Here is a 19,892-nt window from a genome sequence, read left to right on the forward strand (position 1 = left end):
CAAATCCTGTGTGCTCTGACATTCCCCACTCTGGGAACTGGAGCTTAGCAACAGCTCTTGGTTCAGCATCTTCTCTCAGCTAGCTGGGAAGTCAGCACACGGCATTTGAAGAATCCAGTTCAAACCTTAGGAAGTCCATTAAGCTCAGCTCCAAAATTCCTTGAATGAGTCTGGCCCAAACTCTAAAAGCAATTAAAGCCTCTGACACCTGAATGTGCATCATGCCTGCACCTTGGATTTTGAGTTCTTTTAATGCTGTCCTCTGGAAAAGTTACAATTCTGCTTCGTATTGGAGGGTTTTTAAAATTGTTTTACCTTAACTTCACACTCCTTTGTGTTTTGGTGTCAGGGAGCAGCAGGTTCTTCACAATGAATGTCAGGTAAAATGCATGTGTTACAACATTTTACAGCAACAACTGGAATTAGATCAGGAGAAGTGCATTAGTGACTTTCTGCAGATTAAACTGTTGTGTTTCTGGCCATATTGCACCAAAAGGCACGGGGAGGTGGCTGGGTCACAGCAGAAGGCACTTGGAGATGGATCCTGGGGCACCAGGAGAGGGGCAGGGTCACCCTTGGAGCACACAGACTGCTGGGGCACAAGATACTCCTGGAGGGGGTTGGAAGTAGATGATCTGTGAGAATCCTTTCCAATCCAAACTGGTTTTTATTCTCCAGAGATGTAAGAAAATGTCTTATGGAAGATCTGGAAGAAGAGACAACACATTTCTCTGCTTGCCTGCACATCCCCAGCTCAGGCAAGGCTCTGGGGCAGGCAGGACACTGCAGGGGATGCAGTGAGCAGTGGCATCCCTGGGCACTGGGACAGCCCAACAGGAAAGGTTTCATAAAAAGCCAGCTCTGGGCTGAATGTAACATCAGCTGATCATTCAGAGGCACAGAGAGGTGCTACCCTGCATGGGGATGCTGCCCAGTGCCTCTGAGCCAAGCAGAAATCACGTTCTCATCAATTGTTCAGGGCTCTAAAGGAAAGGCAGGAAACAAGAAGAGCAGCAGCCAAACCTCAGCCACAGAGATCAGCTCCCTCAGCACTGCCTGTGGATAACATTATTCCATAATTATTCCCCCCAGGATGAAGTGGGGCTGCTCTCACATTCTGAGTTAATCACATTCAAATACCTGCACAGACCAACATAAAATTTTACCTCTCACTGGTTCCAGTGCCAAAACATTTCCTCATCAGAGAGGGATTGTCCTGCCCACCTAGGGAACCACTGCCCCCATCCATGTCACTGGGATGGCACACAGGGGTCACCACCTGTAGGGTGGGAAGCAGAGCACGTGCAGAAGGAATTAAGGGTTGGGGCTTTCCTTATTTTTCCTTTTAAAATAGCTTTATTTATTCATAAGGGAAACAAAGGAGCATCAAAAGAGATGGTTTTAAGTTTCACATAAACAAGTTCCTTGTTAAAGCAGAGAGAAAACACACTCTTGTGCAATCCAGCAAAGTATTTAATACAAATTCCACATCTTACCCCTCCTTATGAAACTGGCATAGCTGGCAGGAGCAGGGTAAATTAGGTCAAGCTGTACCCAGATGAGGGATTAGAGGAGTTTGGGAACAGCTGAAGACACCAACAGTGCTGGAATGGAAATGTTGTTGGGTTATTCTGAACAGCAGGAAAAGAAACACCACCAAACTCCCAGCAGCAAGGCAGGGCAGTGTCCCCCAGCAGCAGGGCCAGGGTTAAGCACAGTGACAAGCCCTGCAGGCTGGCACAGCTCTAGCACAGCTCCAGGGCAGCTTTTCTTGGCTGGCAAACACTGCCAGAGGGAAAGTGAAGCAAAGCTTCCCTGGTTAGTGCAGTGAGTGAGCTGTGCTGGGGCACTGAGGCCAAAGGGGCATCAAACAAAGCCACTTCTCATGCCTGGAAACTCCTGGTGAGGGATGAGCAGCAGCACGAGGGTGTTAACCAATGCCAACAGCTGCAGAGCTGAAGCAGAACCAACCTACTCTGAGGCAGAATCCAGAATCCAGCCAGAATCCCACTGCAGCATCTCTGCAATGGGAAGGAGCAGGAATAACACCATAAATAGCAAAGATAATTCAAAATCAAGAAGACACAGGACAAGTGATGTTCTTAGAAAAACTGCTTTCACAATCAACAGTTTGATCCTTCCAGTTTTCTTTAAATGACAGCATGGTATTTGTCATTGAGCTGGGACTAATCATTAATCCCAGAATAATCATCACTCACTGGCATTAAAACAAACACACCATCAGACCAAAAACACTGAAACACAAAAAATAGATTTACATATCCATCCAAAGCAATGGATGGAACTGATAAATAAATACTTGTGGAATGTGGGGAACTCACAGACGTTCAGAGCAAACAGCAGACCTCAAATAAATCCCAGCTACTCAGTGGAAACTGATAAAGGTGAGTAATTTTAACCACTGAGACCTCTTAAAATCCCATCCTGTTTGGTGTGAGGTAATATGGGAGAATGACAGGTTTTCTCAAAATCTGAGAGCAACAGTTTATTAGTGTGAGCTAATTACAAAATGTCATTTTCCTTAGTCCTGGAATTACAGTGAGTCAGCCTCTGGCAACATCCCCTTTGGTTCCACTGTTTTATTATGGCCCCCACATCTCCAGAGCCTCACACTATAGCAAATAATAAAATCCCAACACCAGAGAAGGAAAATCACCAAGATTTCAGTGCATCATTTTTGCAAAGGGCAGTGAAGTTTTTTTGCAGTGAAGTAAACAGCTCAACATACTTTTGTGAACACATTAATCTTTTATTTCAGCTGGCAAATCTGGCTCATGTCAGATTTCTTTCAAGCCATCAAACCAAACCTGCTTTTTTCTTAAAAAGAAGACTACAGCATTTCTTAGACTTACTGCTGGTAAAGAATTCCAGTAAATGCTGCCCAGAAAATCCATTTGGCTGCCTCAGCTATCCAAGAAGATTTTTAATGGGGAAAAAGAACATGTTATAAAAGTAATAATTTTTTCATGTAATATTCCATCTGGTTGACAAACCTGTCTGCAGAGAGAAGGCTCTCTCAGCAGTGGATTTTCTGACTGAGGCACAGGAGTTCACAATCCTTAGATTCAGATTCTCTTCCCAGCTCCACATCAAAGCCATCATGAATAATTTTGGTAGCAATTTCTGCATGGCTCCCCCTACAAAAAAATGAGAATATGTAACCATTTAAAAAATTTCTGTCTGTTCTAATACTGCACCTTCTAAAAAATTAGACTGAAGCATGCACAAAAGCACAAACACTGATTCAATCACCTTTTCTGCTTCTCCCTGTGAAGGTCAGACACATCATCCTTCAGGAAGACAAACATTTCTTTGCCCTTGTTATGCTTTTCATTCACTGATAATTACTACTGAAAATCTGTTTAACCTCTGTCAAAACAATGATTTGTTATTATTGTTCTGACAACTCTGCTTCTCTTGCCTGATCTGTTCAGGCTGATTAAACAGGAGAAACTTTCCCAGCCACCAGCAACCTGATGGAGGAGCCAAAACCAAGCAGGGATTTAACTGGGTGTTCTGAACTTTCACATCAGAAAATAAAAACTCACCAGTACAAATGTAGCTGATACACTTGATGGAAAGTGAATAAAACAAGTAAGGAAATGAATCTTACCTTATGCCCTTGCATGGACACATTCTGAGGTTTTCCATCTTTCAGATTTTTTTTGCTCATACAAAAATAAGTTATCTGCCAGCAACCTGGCAGTTCTTTGTATCAACTGCAGAAAATGAAGGAAAAGTCTGATTCTCTTACAACCTTGTTCTTTTTACAGTATTGGATCCCATATCTTAATTTTTTTTCTTTTTTTACCTCCTAAGGAAGCTTGAAATAGAAAATATTATTTTGAGGAAAAGCTGTAGGATATCAGAAGGCAAGAGAACAGCACAAAGATTGCCAAGAAGGTGCTTTGTTTCTGCTTGGTCTCAGAAACACAATACCTAATCTCTTGATTAAAAATTCCCAATTCTGTATAATCATAATTACTGTGTCTTCAACAGGATAAACTTCCAGCCAGTGAAAGACACTTTGGAATTTATATCAACAAGGCTTCAATAAGGGGATTCTTGTAGAGTTAGAAACCATAGATTTTATTAGGGTTTCTTCTTGATTTCACCTTTAACCCAGGACAGCCCAATGAATCCAGCTACTTTTCTTTTCCCTGTGAAATTTTTAAACATCACAGGAAACTACTGCAACCTTCTACTGAATAATCTGATGTGCTCCTTCCCAGAAAGATACAAACCAGGGAATCAGTGACATGCTGGAGGCAGTGCCTTGGCACAAAGTGCATCTTTCCCTGCAGGTTCAGTGCTCTGCCCGAGTAACACCAGTTGTTTTTGGGGTGAGCACAGAGAGGGAAGCAGGTGGGAGAGGAAGCAGGGAGGAAGTTCTCCCTGTCAGTGGGCTGGAATGGGTTTCCATGTTCCATGGGAGCATACCTGGAGCCTTCCAAGCAGGGCTTTCAACATTCCTAAGAGACAGGAGCAGCAGCCAGCTGAGAACACACGTGGGGAACATCCAGGCCAGGGCAGCAGCTCCTCCATCCTCTGTGCCTGTTTAAGGTCTCACAGTGTGCACACAGGTTAGATACCAGAGATCTGCACAAGATGTCATTAATCCTGTTATTTGCCTGGATTTTAGATTGCTTCTGTAAGTATTAAACATTTGACCCGTGTTACTTCCTTTTAAATGAGTATTGCTTTTTATTTGTAGCTATTAGAAGATTAACAAGTAAAAGTTAGCTCTGAAAAAAGTCTTTACAGTAATTTATGGAGATTAACTTTCCTATTTTAGGGTAAAGTCCAGACATTTACAAGAACAATCACTTAAATAAAAATAGAATATAAAGCCTATGTTTAAAACATGGCCTTTATTAGCGCTGTCTAGTGAGCTCCATATTTATCTTACATTGAAATAGTTCTGCTTTGCTTAAGAAAAGACAGAAAAAGTGCATTTACAAGAGTACTTTTTCTTTAATTTTCTGCGAAAATGGAAGGAATTGGAATCACAAGTTGACAAATGCTGTAAAATGAAATTTCAAGAAACATCAATTTTAGTAATGCTACGCCATCACTAGTGTTTCCTCCTGACCTTCTGCTGTGTGGAACCAGAATATCCTGATATACAGTCTAGAGCATCTATGTTATTACTCTACAGCATATTAAACACAGAAAAAGGGGCTCAGGCCCCCTTTCAATGTACAAACATGAATAAAAAAATTGTTTAAAAAAATCACTTTTTATACATAATGTATATGCAAACTGCTTTAAATACATGGGTTTGGAAGAGTTATTTACAAGCTGCATCAGCCCGTGGGACAATCCACAGGCAGAGCACACACAGTTGCTTTTACTTTATTGGTGCATCTCAACTTTGGGAGATATAAATTTATTCGGCAGTACAGCAAACACAAGAACTTGTGACAAAGCATCTTAAGGGCAACCCAATAAATTTTGTTCCTCCAAACAAGGTTAAGTACTAGGACTGCCAAAGTTTCCAAATCGAGTTTTATTTTAACCCAGATGCCTGCTGGCAGATCTGTGTGGTGGAGGATTTGTAGACAGACCCATTGCAAGTACAGGTTTGGCTACTGGATAACTCCTCCTGAAGAGCCAGAACTGAGAAGGATGTTTTGTCCAAAGAGTGAACTAACCTAGAATTTTTTTTTCCAATTTTATTAATATTTTAAAAAATACATAAAAATACAACATCCAATGTCTGAATAAATATATTTAACAAGTTGCAAGATACCTTATTTTACACAAAAATTTCAGCTTTAGAAATCTTGTTAAATAACTTCATTGTTGTTATATATTTCATTTTTCGTCTTTTTGTAACAAAATAAAAACTCTGAAATTACATAGAAAAAAGACAAAATATTTTTGTCAAGGGATAAGATAGTCCACTGAAAACCTATTCACAATTCCACTGTAAACATTAATAAACATTAAAACATTTGCATAATTGTGTGCTCAAAAATCCTATAAAAAGTGGAAGACTTATTACAACTGTAGTTTTCAGTCAACTACACTTCCTTTCACAATTTATTTTGTCCCATTTACAGCTTTAAAACTGGGCACATTGCTGAACACATACTTTGGCAGTTCTGTATAGCAAGTGCTTCCACAAAGAGGAACTACTCACCAAGAGTTACCCACAGCTTGGTGAAAGTGCAGCAGTTGCTCAGTTCTTTTGGATAATACTCTGATGTCTGCTTGGTGCACTTGCTTTTTTTTTTTAAAGATCACCCTAGAACACCTGAATGCTTCATTGGACATTAACTTTGCAAATTTGATAAGTGCCCTTCCTCTGTGTTAGGAAAACAAACAAACAAAAAGAAACAAACAAGAAACAAAAACAAACACAATTACAAGGATGCCACGTTGTGCCTACAAACCTTCAGTTACCAATGAGCTTAAGTTCTCTGAACAGTAAATTAAACAAAAGAAGAGGGTAGGAGGGGGGAAACAGGTACAGTCCAGCAGTGGAAGTGTGTACAGGATATACTTGGCAATGTCCAACCAGTTGAGTGCTTTCTGTGGCAGAATTTCAGGGTTTATGTCCATGGCAGAGAGCTGCTGGCAAGGCAGAGAAATGTTTATCACCTGCACTCCACAGCCAGCACGTTCTGGGGAGGAGAGGATGATGAGGGGCTCATTCCAGTGTCTGAGGAAGCAGATGACATGGATGCTCCTGTATGGGACACTGAACACACAGAACAACAGATCAGCATCAGGTTATCAAAGTGCAGCTCACAAGGAAGGCTTCCTTGCCTTTAGCTTGTGTAAAAAACATCAAAGAGCAGCACAGGCACAAAACACTGATAAAGAGGTTTTGCCAATTGCTTTCCCTGCTGTATTCACACGGGATTAGCCTTACCCAGTTATTGAAAAGGTAACTCAGGTGACTCTAATGGGAATACCTGCACTAGGAAGTCCAAGTTTCTACCACACAGTTATAAAAGAGTCAGTAAATATTTCTGTCAGGTTCACGTTCCAAAACACCACAAATATTCCTTCTAAATACGTACACAAACAGATGGTAACACTTTCCTTTCTTCTAAAATACCATCAATTCAACTCCAATTGCTTTGAGTTACACATTTCCAAACAAATTAACTCCTCATGGGCATCATAAAGCAAATCCCAACCTCACCTTCCCTGTCTTTCTTTTTCAATCGTTTCCTTCTCCTGTCTATGGTTGCTACCTCTGACTTCAAGGACATGTAGTATTTTCGGATCTCCTGGAGCTTTTCTTGGAGGAAGGAGATCCTTTCAGTGCTGCTCATATTGTCCAGTTCATCTGCAAGTGGAGAGAATGAAAAAATTACTTTGTCAAGGTGGTTATAAACAAATGAATGCAGTTCTTAAGAGGATGTAAGACACAGCATGGAAGATAACACATTTCCATAACTATGCCAGAAAAGGCCCACAATTAATTTAGTATCCCAAAATGTCCATGTTTTTCTTTCAGAACAAACTTTCTCACAAATTGCCTGTAATCAAGTCATTTCTAGAATCCTTACTGAGCTGGAAGCTCCATTTGTAGACTCTGGGTGAAGCATTCTGGTGGTGGTGCTTGTCCCTGTGCTTGTCCTTCTCTCCATCCTTGATGTGAGGAGAAATCACCCTGGCAGGGGAGCGGGAAATCTTCTGGGGTTTGGATGCATTGATGTGTTTGACAGGAGTACATTTACTGGAACTGTCCAGGACAGGGAGATCCTCACTGTCACTGCTTTGCCCTGCAGGAAAAAGAATTCATTTGGACTTAAAACCTCCACATTGACATTCTAAAAATTGTGGTTATAGTAAAGAAAACAATGATGAAAAAACCCTGCTGCATCTTGCTTAGAAGATCACAGAACACACCCAAGGAATAATGATCTCAGATTCCAAGGATAACCTGATCAGACACAACATGCACTGAACTCTCAAGTGTAATAATCATAACTGATGCAGGGCTAACTAGGCCTAGTTAAAAAGTAATGGTCAAACTTCTGTTCAGAAATAATAAACTTACCAAAATTAGAATATCAGAGCGCTGGTAAACTGTCTTACATCACCTATTTTAGCTTTCTAATATAAAGCAGACTAAAATCTCTTTCTTAAAGATTAAACCTAGATTACTGTGGGTAGGAAGCACTATGGGTGGATTACTACAGGTAGTATTTAGTTATCAAACTGCTTTACACATCTAAAGGAACAATTCTGAAACATGACTAAAACAACAGAAGTTCAACATGTACAGAAAATTTTTAGCTCATATATTCAAATATTTTAGATTCCCACAATAACTGCCAAGTTCTCCACAGGCATGTTAAATATATCTGAATAGTGTATGTCAGATAATTATATTACCCAGTATTTTAGTTTGACATTTAAAAATATAACAGTGTTGCCACAAAGCCAAAACCACGGATTCAGTCATGCAATGATTGTGAAAAATTTTGTGACAGGACAAGAGGGAATGTCCTTAAGCTGAGAGAGGGCAGGGATAGATGGGATATTAGGCAGAAATTCTTTATTATAAAGATGGTGAGGCCCTGGCACAGGGTGCCCACAGAAGCTGTGGCTGCCCCATCCCTGGCAGTGCTCCAGGCCAGCTTGGATGGGGCTTGGAGCAATGTGGGATTGTGGAAGGTGTCCCTGAACATGGCAGGGGATTGGAACAAGATGACTTTTAAGGTCCTTTCCAACCCAAACCATTCTGTGATTCTCTGAAAAACGACCTACAGAAACACAAAAATTCAGATTTCCATATCAAGTTATAAAATAGTCAGATACTTGAGAGAAAAACTAGACAAGATCCCTTTGGATGAAAAGCTTTTCCTTAACATCCAACATTTTTCTGTATTTCAAAAGCATTTATTTTTTCCCCCCAGGAGAAACACCTGTTTTAAGACTTTAAAAGTACCCTCTGCCAAATTCATAACCAATCCAATATTTAAAAATCAGCATAATGATAAATATGTACTAGCTGCTAATATAAATAATAATTTAGACGCTTTTCCTAAGGAATATAAAACAGACAAGAGATTTCCCAGTTACACTGGGAGAGAGCTCAGAACTCCTCTCCAGTTTATCACCAATAACCACGATGAATAAAAATTGAAAACCTTGAGAGGGAAGCCCCATCCACTGGAAACTGTTTGTAACATGAGAACAGTATGTTCTTACACATATTTACAGGCCAGGACAACCTTCCCCCTCCCCTCCCTGCAGGAATATACCTGTTCCATTCTTTTCATTTTTGGCTGCAGCACTGGTTCGCTTTGGAGTTCGCTTTTGCTTTTTTGCCAGCGTTCCACTATTGCTGTCACTGGGTCTTTTTTGACCTATGAGAGGAGGGAAAAAAAATCAAAAATAAAATATAAGACACCTCAAATACTTCTGTTACTAAAAAGCTCTTTTTATAAGCAGCAAAGAAATTTAAAACCAGACAGCCTGGAGAAGAGGAAGCTCTGGGGAGAACTTAGAGCCCCTTCTGGGGTCTAGAGGGGCTCCAGGAGAGCTGGAGGGGGACTTGGCACAATGGCCTGGAGAGCCAGGACAAGGTGGAACGGCTTCCCACTGCCAGAGGGCAGGGTTAGATGGGATATTGGGATAGAATTCTTCCCTGTGAAGGTGCTGAGGCCCTGGCACAGGGTGCCCAGCCCCACCCCTAGAAGTGCTCAAGGACAGGCTGGATGGAGCTTGGAGCAAGCTGGGATAGTGGAAGGTGTCCCTACCCATGGAAGGGGACTGGAGCAAGATTGGCTTTGAGGTCCCTTCTAACCCAAACCATTCAGTGAATCTATAACCAGCAGACAAAACATAGCAGCAATTTTTAGCCCAGTAACACCAGCCTCAAACCACCTTCAGGAGGATCAGAGCTGGTCAACATCAGCTTACAGTATTAATTCTACACTTTAAAAATCCTGCCTTACTCAACACACTTGCTACATTTCTTATTTTTACCTAAAATTTCTATGAAACTGCAGCAGAGGTGGTGCTGTCAGGGTTCAGTAAGCATCTGGATGATGCTCTTAACTCAGGTGATTTAGCTGAAGTCTATGATTCTCCTACTATTTCCCAAATAAGCCAATACAAATTAATTACCTTTTATTGCAGCAAAAATAGTTTTATAGATTCCTCTAATCCCATGTGACACTACAAAACCCAGAAAGAACCCTTCTCCCCTCCATGCAGAGAACACAGAGCAGCTCACCTTTCTCTCCCGTCTCCCTCTCCTGCCCCGCCGTGCTGCAATTGCTCGACGTGGTGCTGGCCTCGAATCCATTGGCAGACTCACTCTCACAGAGCCCTTCCTGAGACTCTTCTGCCACACTGTCCACCTCAATGGTCATGTCACTCTCGCTCTTGATGCTGCGGGACTCGTCCTGGCTGAGGGCCAGAGGAGAGGCCACCGGGAAGCTCGAGGGGACGCCGGGGGCTAAGGCAGACGGGGCAGAGTTGGAAGAACTGGGGTCTGGCTTTTCTGCTGTTGTGTCTTCAGTGCTGCTCTTCTCCTTCTCATCCAAGTCATCCAGGTCTACTTCATGGCACAGCAAGGTCTCAGGACCAATCTGAGGCATTGTGTCATCCTCATCTTTCAAGGGAAGGCTCTCGCTGGCTTCGGCCGGCCGTTGGAAGCTGTCGTTCCTCAGCTCCGCACCGTGCGGAGCCGATTCCGCCACCAGGGACGGCATCTCCTCGTTTTCGGTTCTGAGGGACTCCTCAGCATTCAGCCCTCTACATTCCTCTGCTCCACTACATTCATTGGTCCTCTCCTCAGATACAATATTTGGCACTTCCATCTCACTCTCTCGCCGGTTTCTCTTCTCAGGTGACGCCTGTTCCAAAGTTTTCCTTTTCAAAGTTTCTTATCTTTTGTGGAGGGCTCTGTTTCGCTTTCAGTAGTGCTGGAAATGTCTTTACAGTCCAAGGAAGACACATCTAACCTTTCAGGTTCTGTAAGAGATTCATTTGCCACCTCTTCCTGGCTTCCTGGTGCAATCTTTGCATTCTCCAATGAGGGATCTTTTGTCTTGCTCCTTCTCCCTTTTCCCTTAGGTGATTTTTCAACCTCTCTTTTGATTTCTTCCATTTGATCCGTTTTATTTCCAAAAATTTGAACAATTTGTTCACTTTCCTCAACTTCCAGTTTCAGTGTTTCTAGCTGCTGTACTTGAGTCCTGTCATTTTCCTTCAGCACATGAGAAATCTTTGGGTTTTCCTCATCCAGCTTCTCATCACGGAGTTTTTCACCTTTTTCCAGTTCTGAAGTTTCTGGAGAAAATTCTTCATTCAAATTCTTTTCAGATGACTCATCTGCTTCACTGTCAGATGTGCCAGAGTCTAAAAAAATTTAAAAAGAAGCAAACAGCACCCTAAATAATTAATTGCAGCATGACTTTTTATTTGAACCTCACAAAAATCCCCTGTTTTCAGTAATCTATGAGGTCAACATCAGCTTACAGTAATAATTTTACACTTTAAAAATCCCGCATTACTCAACACACTTGCAACACTTCTTATTTTTACCTAAAATTTCTATGAAACTGCAATAGTGGTGATGTTATCAGGGTTCAATAAGCATCTGGATGATGCTCTTAACTCAGGTGATTTAGTTGAAGTCTGTGATTCTCCTACTATTTCCCAAATAAGCCAATGCAAATGAATTACATTTTATTGCAGCAAAAATAGTTTTATGGATTCCTCTGATCCCATGGATATTGCCTCTCCCATGTGACACTACAAAACCAAAAAACAACCCTTCTCCCTTCCATGCAGAGAAAAAAACCCAACCCAAACCCAAAAATAAAAACCTTCTAAACCCCAGTATGGACATTTCATTGCTGAACTATTGTACAAATGCTGCACCACACAGAGAGCAAGCATTAGTACATTACCAGGAGATTGCTCAGGGACCTGTACTAAAAGGAGACAGTGATTTCACATCAGTTCTTGTTCAGAGAGGCTTAGAAACACCAAAGATGTGCTGCCATTTGTGTATAATTAACAGCTCTGCTGGATGATGAAGTACTGAGGTTGAGGACTTAATTAGCACAATAAAGACTATCATTATAATGCACTGGATTTGGTCTGCTCAGGACTGAAAGGCTCTGGCTGAAGAACATGGGATGACTTGTACAGTCACTGACTGCTCTTGTGTGAGCAAGCTGAGCTCCTCAGCAGTGTCAGCTCAACTGCTTACTCAACAAAATTTACAGGGAGAAAGGAAAAAAAAAATAACCAACCAAAAAAGAAGGTAAAAAAAAAAAACCAAAACCAAAAAAAAACCCCAAACTTCTTTTCAAAAAGGTACTGAAAAAGCCTCCAAAGCATACACAGGGCTGAAATCACTCACCGTTTGATCCTCTATCAGAATCAAACATTCCTGAGCTACGTCTGGTCTGCCTGCGAGGTGTTGCTAAAATTAAAATCGAAAGAATTAATTTGTATCGATCGGCAGGAGCGCCCAGCCCCGGCGGTGCCGGCCCGAGGGGCGGAGCGGGAGCTCCGGGCTCCCGGCCCGGGCTCCCTGCACGTCCGGGGCCGCATTTACCTTCGCTGTTGGGCGTTTTGGGGAGGCTGCAGGACGTGTTGGAAGGGAGAGTGGATTTCAGAGGGGGCCGCCCACGCTTGGATTTTTGTTTCTCCTCGTCCTTCTTCTCATCCTTTTCACCATCTTCTTTATTCTGCAGGGGAAACAGTGGATTTTTATTAATGTTTCACTGCTGATTATCAAACCTTTTGTTTTATTAAAAACAAGACTGTGGCCTGAATAACTTTTATTTTTAATATAGAACTACAAGAAACTTATTGAAATCATTACTTTTGTTTTTTTCTTCTGTTTTCTCTTTGGTCCTCCTTTTTCCACTGGCCAGATAATCCGATCAGCTTTCACCCATTCATCATACCTGAAAGGGAATGAAACCATGCTCTTACCACTGCACATTAACATTGAATATGAGGAGTAAAAGACTTGAATTAACACAATATTTATTAATGAGGTAGGAAAAGGCCAACACCAGGCTGGATGGGGCTCAGAGCACCCTGGGGTAGTGGAAGGTGTCCCTGCTTATGGCAGGAGGGTGGAATGAGATGGGATTTCCTTTCCAATCCATTCCATGATAGCAGAGCCTGTATTTACAACTCATGCAGTATTCTGGCCTCAGAAAGGTGAATGACATTTCCAGTCCATAAAAAAACCTTATGGGATGAGAGAATTAGGTACAAACTTCCCTGTCTCTCACTGGAGCACTCAGGGGACTGAGTCAGCTCCAAAGTGTCAATTATTCCACATCAGACACATAAGACAGTTTTCACCACACCACACCTCAGCAGGAAAATGTACCTTCTTTTTTTAATTATGGCAACAAACTGGATGAGATTCTGAAAAGCACAAACACAGTGATGGCTCCTCAAAATCTCCTAAAGGTATTAAGGTAAAGGGAACCTGGAAATATTTTTCAGGTTGCCACATAAAGCAATTTGCTTATGGATTTGGAATACCACATGTTATATACCAGAAGTATATAAAGTACTATAAAGACTGGCTGCCAGGAGAAGCATTTTTACAATCCCAGTTAACATTCAATACAAGAATATATTTTATTGCCAAAATTCCAGTGCTTAATACACTTAATTGTAAATATCTTCATCATTATCAATGGCTCCCTTAAAGAAAAGTTTGCTATTGCTAACACTGATAGACACAATAAATATCAGGGAAGGAGTGAGGATTCCTAAGGCAGATGGATACTTGGAAAAATACAAGTATCCAAGACATTTCAGTGCAACACCATGAACAAAATCACCAACACTGAAAAGTGAAGAAGTCAGAGCCTGTGATGTTGGTAATACAATTTGGAGCCACATCACTGACCATCTCTCACTTTGTTTCCTTAAAAACAAAAATTTCTTTTGCAAATAAGCCTTTGAACAAAGAAAGGAAAGGCAATTTCTTATCCTCACCTTACATTCCAACCGTAGTAATGAACTAAATATAAAACCTCTCCATCATCAATTTCTGTGCTTTTAATACTGGCTTCATAAATTTTTTGAGTCTTTCCACGTCCATATTTTACTTTCACTTTGGTTCCAGTCAGGCAGGGTTCTGTGTCCTCCTCATCCTCTTCACCTTCTGATTCTCCTTTGTTCTCAATTTCTTCCCTGCAGTAAAATGTATTTAAAATGCCCACTAATTAGTAACAATCATATCTTAAAATTTAGAGAGCAGTCAAGGTAGAAAAAGACTGCAAGAAGAAATTAATTTTCTGGACCCTGTCTTGTCTCTGAAGCTTGCTCAGAAACAGGTTTTTTAAATCAAGAACAGAGCTTAGGGAGAATAGGGCTAAGTGCTAAAAATATCCAGAAAGTTTTATTAAAATTTAAACACAATTTATAAAGTGTACAACTACCTCAAAGCTTAAAGATTATTTTTTAAATTGATATTTTGATAACACTAAGAGGAATAAAAGTTAACTCAGCGTGTGTCTTCTAAATAGCATAGGAAGAAATAAATAACTTCAGTTTCTGAAATATTTGATTTTGACACATTATTTACTAAAAAAGGTACTTTGACAATTGCCTTAACATGCTACAGTTTATTAACTGCACATGAGGAGTTTGAATTGCTATCACAGTGATCCTCTCACAATACAAACACCATTCCACTGGAAAAAAACTCGATCACAAAGTGTTCAGCCAAGCTTAGAAGTGTCTGCATAGCTCTTTATTAGATACATCCACCTCTCATTACACCTTTGGCTACTGTTTCAATATTATACTCAAACATATTTTGAAGAGCTACCATCAAACCTATTTTTAGCTATAATTCCTTCCCTACTTAAGGGACAATTTAGCATAATTTACAAGTTACTCTACAAAAAAGTCAGCAAGAGATAAAATACTAAAAAGGACTATGGGTTTGCTTTTAACGAAATAGATCTGTTGGCCTTTAGTGAAAAATCAATTCTCTTGTGGCAAGCAACTCAGAGGACAAGTAACACCCGCCCAGCTTAAAGAAAACTTTGCTGCCTTGATCATCTGACAGCAAAAACAAGGAGCCTGCAGCTTCACCAGCCATCAGCAAACCCTTCAAAGCACAGGAGAACAGGGATTTGCCATTTCTGTTTCCACTGCCCAGAGAAGTGTCCCCAAGCTGCTGCCACCCTCTCACAGCCTGGTCAGCTTGCTGTCTGGAGGTACTGGTGTGATAAAACACCAACACAGCCTTGGCAAATTAAGTGACAGTGAAAAATACAGCCTGGCACTGAGCACAAAAAGATGCTTCCAGAAAGTACAGCAGGCTCTCCAAGCTTGAAATAAAATGTTCCCTTTCCCTGCCTGTCTGAGTGAATAAGGTTTCTGATTTTCACACTTCAGTAAGATCAAGTCTGTGTCCTCCTGCCTGGAGAACAGCTCAATCATGGCACAGAGAAACTCAAAGAAGGTGATACAAGTTAGTGCTTACCTCTCCCTCTGCCTCTCTTCCTCTTCATCTGACTCTTTATCAGAATCCTCCTGTTTTTTAATTTTCTTCTCTTTTTGCTTTGGTGTGCTTTTCTTCCCTAGAGGAGTTTCATTTTCTTTCTTTTCTGCATTCTCAGGTGTTTCCTCTACATCTTTGTTTTCTTTGTTACTGTCTTTTAATTTGTCTTGGGTTTTATCCTCTTCACCATCTTTTTTAGCAGGGGCTGCATCACGGGCAAGTCTTCTTCGTCCCTGGAACAGAAATAAAATCAGTTTAATGACTCCTGTCCCCTGCTTTCTTCATAACCTCTCCAAATCCCAGCAAAAAAGTGAGACATGCAACTCCTGTAAAGAAGAAAGGCTGGAGATGACAAAAAAGTGTAAAATATTCTAAAAGAATAAAATTAAAGCTTTAAGTTTTTCTATCTGCTTCATTTGGAATATCAGGATGAGTTTCTGATTAACTGATGGAGGATTTCAGGACATTTGTTTGGACCTGTAATGTTTGTTACTCTGACAGAAAGGGCCAAAATGTCTTGTTCACCTACAGCAATATCATTATTTGAGTGCTTGTATAGGAATATTGAGGGGAGGCATCTTCAATCCTGACAGCCACCTGTGGACATCAAGGGAAGAAATTTGTCAGCTTTCAAAAAACCCTCAATATCTCATTTTTAAAAGGCACCTCGAGTACTCTCAAGGCAGTTGTTGCTTGGGACTATCTGCAACTGATTCTTAGAGATCTAGCACAGGATTATCATTTGATTTATTAGAAGTCTCTCGATAGGATCACTGCTTTTTAGTCAGAACAAAGAGCCAATTATTAAAAAGACAAAAAATTCTTACATTTTTTATCCTTCTTTTGAGCATTGCCAAAAAGAAAAACAAACTCAAAAATAAATGAACAAACTAAGAACAAAGCTAATGCCATGTCAGGAAGTTCACTGAGCAGCTTGGAACAACCACTTTCATTTAAACAGAAATATAATACATAATAGAAGTCTCAACCTGTGTTTACACCATGTCCTTTCATCTATTAATCTATAAGGCCATATATTTGCTTGAAAAGCTGCTTTGCAAGAAGGACTTCAACAGAATAACATTTTAGTCAAACAGAATCTTTAGAACTTGAACAATTTAAAAGCAGAAATTGTTGTCCTTCAGTAGTCATACTCTATTGAAGAACACAAAATGTTTTTTAACATAATTAAATGAGTGCTGTAGTCATATTCCAACACCTTTATAAAGTACAGTCTGTATTCCTGTATTCCAGCTGTTGGGGCACTGATCTGATCTGTGTAGCTACTAATACAACCCTCACTTCTACAGCATTTAAAGACAAATAAAGCCTAAACTTAATTGTTCCTCCCTCTACTTTTGTCTATGTACTCTAATATTTGAGTGTTTCTTATATTAGAAGAGAAACTGTGGCAAAAACCAGCTCAGAGAAATGGGTTTTCCTTTGATTCTAAGATCCACAGCAGGTTTTTGATATTCCTGTTTCTTGCCAGAAAGCTCCAGGGTCCATGTGCCTGTGGAAACCCTCACCCAGAACCAAGACTGTCCTGCTGTGTTTCACTGTTCTGATGAGAACAGCTCCAAGCCACCCCTGAAGCACAGCACATCCCACTGAGCCTGAGCAAATCCCAGGCATGGTGTGCAATATGAAGGAATAATCAAACTCTGTGTCCAGGTAGAACATAACTGACAATAAACACTCACAGAACTCCACCCTTGTACCAGTGCAACAATTCCACTGTGCACAGGGAAAACTCACTATGGAAACTCTGCACTATACAAAGGGGCTTTGTTAGGGACTAAACACAAATCAGTTCAGACCACTCACCCTTGGGGATCTTAGTTCAATTTCTTCTTTCTCACTTTCACTGCTGGAATAATTTTCTTCTGCTTCTTTTTTAACTTCTGTTGGGGGCATTTTTTGTTCCTCTTTCACACTTTCCTCCATTGGTTCCACGTGTTTCTGTGTCTCTTCTACCACTTTTGGTTCATTGTGATGGACGGTCCTAAACTGAATGGTTGCAGAACGGCAATACTCTTCAAAACCATAAAGATACCTACAGACAAGGAAGGTCCCATTTATATTCCATGGTTTATTTTCCATTTATTGAAGTGCATAAAACCTATTTTCCTGCTCAGTAACTTCAGGAAAATAATAATAAAAAAACCACACAACAACCAAATAAACCCAAATAAAAATATAAAAGCTAGAGAAGATTTTTAAGTGAAACAACTTTATATCAAATGCTGAAAAAGAATACACAGAGGTGCTTCTCATATATTTAACTTCATTCCCATCCAGTTAAGAATTCATGACAGTAATGCCATGCATGAGCTTGCTCTCTGGAAACTGCCTGTGCACACTCTAATCCAGTTATAGGTGACAGAGGTATGAATTAGCTTATTCCTCAAAGAATTAATATGCAAGTTACAACACACTATCACTGTCACAACACATTTTCATGTGTCCAAACAACATCATCATTATTTCCACTGTAACAGCAACCCCAGTACACATTTACCAATTACTCTTTCCAGGATAAACACTCTTCTCTGTAAAATACAGACCTTAAACATGTGCCCAGTTCAAATCCCACTGGAGAGAGTCTCAATATTGTCATCTTCATAGACATTAACATGAGTTGAGTCATTACTCATCCCTATTTCCCAATTTCCTTAGGTCTGAGTCAAGAGAATCTCACTCTTCCCTTTTACTCAAAAAGCCCAATTGTTTCTTGTCAAACTTCCAGGAGGATAAACAATAAAAAGAATTTTTATTTAGAAAACGAGCTTGGAAAATGTCATTCCTGAAAGGTCTGCAATGCAAAAGTTACAACACAGCTGAAAAGTGAGGGTGAGAAGAAAAAGATTGATGCATTTGGTCAATGTAAGTAATGATTTTACTATTTAAAAACTCTCACATTCACCACAGCAATGCACACAGTTAAGCCCCAATGACATTATTCTACAAATTCTGCAAAGATTTTATGTAAATGTACAATCTAAAACATGTTTTTTACAGTAAAAACCTTTCACAAAGTTAAAGCAACTGGTATAAAATTCTCCTTAATGCATATGAGATCTAAAGATTAAGGAGTCTGTTAATGTTAACTGCCTTAACTGGCAAAACTGAATCTGCCAAAGCTTAGTTTATAAATTTCAGTGGTGTACTCTGAAACACCATCAGCACAGGAGGAAAGTGAAAGTTTCTTGGTAAAAAACGAGCAGAATTCTGATGTATTGGAGCAACAGGAACTTCCAGCCCTGACTCCTCCCTCCTTTCCTCCACATCAGCACTGGAAAGTCCTCAGAATTGTTCATTAACTGAAGAGTATCAAGTGCTGTCTGTACCAAAAACCTCTTGAATATTGCACAAGCTACAATTAGGAAAAAGAAAGGCAAAGTGTTTTCACCACTATCCAGTACTAGAACTTACTTTCTATAAGCAGTTTTTACGTTGTAGGAAGCAGCTGAGTTCAAAATAGGAATGCCAAGGTCCATATAAATTTGCTTCCATACAGCACCACTTTCAATCTTTGGGGGGAAAAAAAAAGAGAAAAAAGGAAGTTTACAGGTTTTGTTAAACAAGAACATTAAGGAATAATATCTAACAGAGCTAAAAGCCAGAGTCTTGTATAACCAATGAACATTTTGGGTTGGAAGGGACCTTCAAAATCATCCAGTTCCAACCCCTTGCCATGGGCAGGGACACCTCCCACTATCCCAGGCTGCTCCAAGCCCTGTCCAAGCTGGCCTGAACACTGCCAGGGATGGGGCAGCCACAGCTTCCCTGGACAACCAATTATAGATATGAATGAACAGACATTTAATTCAGGGAACATTCAGCACTTACATTGTCACACCCACCCTGCTGATAAACCAGCCTAAAAAGTTTGAAGAGGTTAAGGTCCTTGTAGCCCAGAACTGGTGGTTTATTGATAGGAGTACCTGAATCAAATAAAACAGAAACAAGTTATCTCAAAGAACAGCAAGGTGCTTCTTCCATTCCTTTAGCTCACATTTGATTACAAGTATTCTTCTGCATTTTAAAATCTGCATTTAATGGATTAAGGTATGTTCCCAAGTCAGTGAATTCCAATGACCGGTTAAGGCTTCACCCTGTTTTGAATGCATCATTATCTCTGGGTGGTTTATCAGCCTCCCAGGTTTATTAACAACCCCCATCCACCTGGCTGCATCCCACTGCTGCTCTCGTGAGCAGGGAGGACAGCCAGAACTGCAGGAAGCTCCAGAGAACACCTGAGGAATGCTGGAATAGAGCAGTGTGTGAAGAGATTCACTAAAAGCACCGTGGGCTGAAAGGAACGAGGAAGAAGCAGAGATGCTGGATTAGGAAGAGACACTCAGGCAAATTGTCAGAATGTGGAAAAGCA

General features: G+C 40.5%; 1 protein-coding gene across 1 annotated transcript in view; it reads right to left on the reverse strand.

The window, feature by feature from the left end:
- Nucleotides 1–4,701: 4,701 nt before the first annotated feature.
- The window catches only part of ARID4A (AT-rich interaction domain 4A), a 47,338-nt gene continuing 32,147 nt past the window's right edge, over nucleotides 4,702–19,892 (reverse strand). The window contains 14 exon segments of the mRNA XM_036383761.2: nucleotides 4,702–6,727; nucleotides 7,178–7,324; nucleotides 7,548–7,763; nucleotides 9,252–9,356; nucleotides 10,229–10,877; nucleotides 10,880–11,358; nucleotides 12,371–12,433; nucleotides 12,569–12,701; nucleotides 12,839–12,923; nucleotides 13,981–14,178; nucleotides 15,482–15,732; nucleotides 17,327–17,555; nucleotides 18,935–19,032; nucleotides 19,352–19,446. Coding sequence (XP_036239654.1) covers nucleotides 6,624–6,727; nucleotides 7,178–7,324; nucleotides 7,548–7,763; nucleotides 9,252–9,356; nucleotides 10,229–10,877; nucleotides 10,880–11,358; nucleotides 12,371–12,433; nucleotides 12,569–12,701; nucleotides 12,839–12,923; nucleotides 13,981–14,178; nucleotides 15,482–15,732; nucleotides 17,327–17,555; nucleotides 18,935–19,032; nucleotides 19,352–19,446 — 2,852 coding nt within the window. The 3' untranslated portion in view covers nucleotides 4,702–6,623.

This window comes from Molothrus ater, chromosome 6 (assembly GCF_012460135.2).
Source record: "Molothrus ater isolate BHLD 08-10-18 breed brown headed cowbird chromosome 6, BPBGC_Mater_1.1, whole genome shotgun sequence".
In the NCBI taxonomy this organism is placed as follows: Eukaryota; Metazoa; Chordata; class Aves; order Passeriformes; family Icteridae; genus Molothrus; species Molothrus ater.